Source organism: Phalaenopsis equestris, unplaced genomic scaffold (assembly GCF_001263595.1).
Source record: "Phalaenopsis equestris unplaced genomic scaffold, ASM126359v1 Scaffold208391, whole genome shotgun sequence".
NCBI classification, from domain to species: domain Eukaryota; kingdom Viridiplantae; phylum Streptophyta; class Magnoliopsida; order Asparagales; family Orchidaceae; genus Phalaenopsis; species Phalaenopsis equestris.
Window position 1 is genome coordinate 2,841 of NW_018227645.1, and position 2,896 is coordinate 5,736.

Consider the following 2,896-nt stretch of genomic DNA (forward strand, 5'->3'; position numbering starts at 1 on the left):
GAATAAATAATCAAAATTTTCTTCAAAATAATTAATAAGTAAAATTGTACGGCAAATACATAAATATTCCTTAGGTTAAAATGTCATAAATAAATAGATTAAAAAATAATTTAACCTATACTAAATATATGTTTAATATTTTTAATTATTTTTTTCTTATGATTAGGTGACGACAATTTATGATCAGAGTGGATCGAATTCTGATATTGGCTCGCCAACAAAGCAGAGTTGGCCCTAATAGGAAGAGCAGAGTTGGCCCTCCTAGGAAAAATTATTCTATATGAACAACGCATGCAGAAATGCATGACGTGTCTGATCTCCACCGTCGATCACCGCAAAAAAGTATTTAGTGAGCCTCTCTTTCAACTTTTTTTTAAAAAGAAAATTTTGATTGCAATGATCAACGGTGGAGATCGGACTGCATGCGGTGTCTCTATGAAATAATTTCTCCCCTGATAGAGCAAGAAACTGCAGCAGCGGACGAAAATGTACTGCAATGTTCCCTACAATTGTACCATAGCATGAACATTAACGCAGCATTTTTTTTTCATTGCACAAGCGTGAGCCAAAATATCCTATTGAAAAGCCGTTTTAGTTATAATCAAATTTATAATTTTACATTGAAGACCAAAAATCAATGAACTGAAGAAAAACAAAATCAAAACATGAATGAAAACCCTGTTCCTAATCCAGTATGTATTCTCCAAGTTACAACAAAAGTGTCGAATCAGAGACCTGCTCTTACACATCAAGGAGCAGAGTCCCCAACAAATGAACAAATTCTTAAATTCAATACATCATTTTTACATCAAACAAAAGGTATAGAAAAAAAAAATTTATTTTGAAATACTACAAAAAAACATTATAGCCCTACTAATCAGAAAAACTGCATAAAATAATACATTGAAACCTTATACCATTTTCAGCACAGCAGGGACTCCAAGAACATATCCTCCTTTGGCTCTTCCTTTGTATTAGGCTGCTGCTGATTCATGTAATTGCTGCCATAGTTCCCTTGGTTAGACAACATGTTAAGAGTAAAGGATCCATGAGATGACTGAAAATTGCTATTAGGTCTTTGGCCAAAAAAAGAGTTTATTGGAGCGGCCGAGATGGCTGATGGCCTGATCGCCGTGGTGGTGCTGTGGCTGTTATCTTCTGGCTGCCTGCTGCCACGTGCGGCCGGGACATCGTGGTTGTGCTTCCCCTCATAGGTGGTGATTACAGATCTCAGGTCATGAGACGCCCTCTCAACGTGCTTGCGCACTGGGCAACCCATTGTTGTACATTTGTAGTAGCTCCTGTAAAAGACCAATAAGAGTTATTGAGGAATAAGAATTATGTCTATTTAGATGAGTATAAGTTCTATGGATGTTGATATAATAGTAATAATAAATAAAAAAGGGTAAAAGTTTAAATTTTTTTAAGAAAATTTTTAGTTTTGGCAAAAGTTTCAATTACCTTGGATTTGGATTCCCCTTCACCACTTTCTGCCCGTACTTTCTCCAACGATAGCCGTCGTCAAGTATATCAATATCGCTCGTAGTCTGCACCACAACTCTCGGCTCTCTCACCGCCTTGTTTCCGCCGGCAGACGCGCCGTCGTTCTCTCCCGCTTTCCTCCTACGAACAAGAAAAAAAAGGGCATCCATTTAATTAAAAATTCAGCCTTTTAACTCAATTTCAATTTGAAGACAGCAATTGATTTTACTATCCAGATAAATACCATCGCTTGGCTTCTGGTTCTTCTTCGTCGAACTCATCACCGCCGAGGTTGCTCCTATGAGAGCTCAAATCCATGTCGTCTTCACCAAAAGAGATAGATGAGTCGTCCGGCGTTGCAGCTGAATCCATATTGGCTGCACCCAATCGCCCACCATGAGAGTGCTCGGACGCCTCTGAGCCAACGGCGACGATGGCGAGAGAATGAATTTGTTGTTGAGAAGAAGAGGAGGAGGAGTTCCTTCGAGTGGACTGAGGCTTAGGGTGGCTGTGAGTTCCCTTATAGACGATCTCCGTTATTTCTCCTTCGATGTTCCTTTCCACCTTCTTCTTCGTCGGGCAGTTAGGAAACGTACACTTGTAATAACTCCGAGGATTCTCGCTCCCCTTTACTTGCTTTTGCCCGTATTTTCTCCAGTTATAGCCGTCGTCTGACTTCCTCTGATCTCTTATGATGTTGTTGTTACCGTTGACTTGGGTGTTCAGTTGCAGAGTTTGCATCTCGGATGAATTTGAAGCAGGAATTTCCGCCTTGATGGTGGATTCCTGGTAGTTCCATGATTGTTGACTTCCCTTGAAAACATCTAGTTGCTGCAAAATAGAAATAAAAAACAAGACTTGAGAAAAAGGATACTCCCTAGCTTTTAAACTCGGTAATTAAAGGTGTTGATCAAAACCTGTGGGAAACTGTAGGGACTTTTTTGGGTTTGAAAGGAGAAATCAGAGTAAGCCATGTTTTCTTCTTTCCTGACATCGATATCCTTGCTGCCAGAACTGATTCCTCTCCAATTGATTGCCTTGGAAGGAAAAGTTCCAGTGGTTGGAGAAAAAAGCATCTGCTGAACAGCGAGGAAAGTAGAAAAATCCATCAGCTGATCTTTTGATCCAATCCGACTGGCTTTATTATAAATGCATCAAGTTAGTTAAATTTGTGTTGTCAGCTTACATTATTAGAAGAAAGGAGGACGGGTGAGTCGAGCAGCTCAGAGGGGCTGAGACCAGCCGGGATGGCGAAGTTGGAGGAAGGAAAGATTGGGGGCAAGATGGGAAGGGAAGGAGGAGGTATTGATTTAAACTTAGGTTTGCCACCTCCCCCTCTGTCTCCAAATGCCCGAGCAGACGATCCCCTAAGCCTGTCGTCGGCGGCCTCCTCCTTCCCGGCGGGCGGGCGGGT

General features: G+C 41.0%; 1 protein-coding gene across 2 annotated transcripts in view; it reads right to left on the minus strand.

The window, feature by feature from the left end:
* Positions 1 to 660: 660 nt before the first annotated feature.
* Positions 661 to 2,896, minus strand: part of LOC110036559 (probable WRKY transcription factor 26) — a 2,625-nt gene continuing 389 nt past the window's right edge. Inside the window, exons 1-5 of one of the 2 annotated variants that reach the window (XM_020741027.1) lie at positions 2,669 to 2,896; positions 2,400 to 2,558; positions 1,727 to 2,313; positions 1,462 to 1,623; positions 661 to 1,301 (exon numbers count right to left, since the gene is read on the minus strand). The exon at positions 2,669 to 2,896 is cut by the window's right edge and continues 389 nt beyond it. In XM_020741027.1, the coding sequence (XP_020596686.1) occupies positions 923 to 1,301; positions 1,462 to 1,623; positions 1,727 to 2,313; positions 2,400 to 2,558; positions 2,669 to 2,896 (1,515 nt within the window). In that variant the 3' untranslated portion in view covers positions 661 to 922. Of the gene's footprint in view, positions 1,302 to 1,461; positions 1,624 to 1,726; positions 2,314 to 2,399; positions 2,562 to 2,668 lie in introns of both variants that reach the window. The other variant, XM_020741026.1, reaches the window with a different exon arrangement.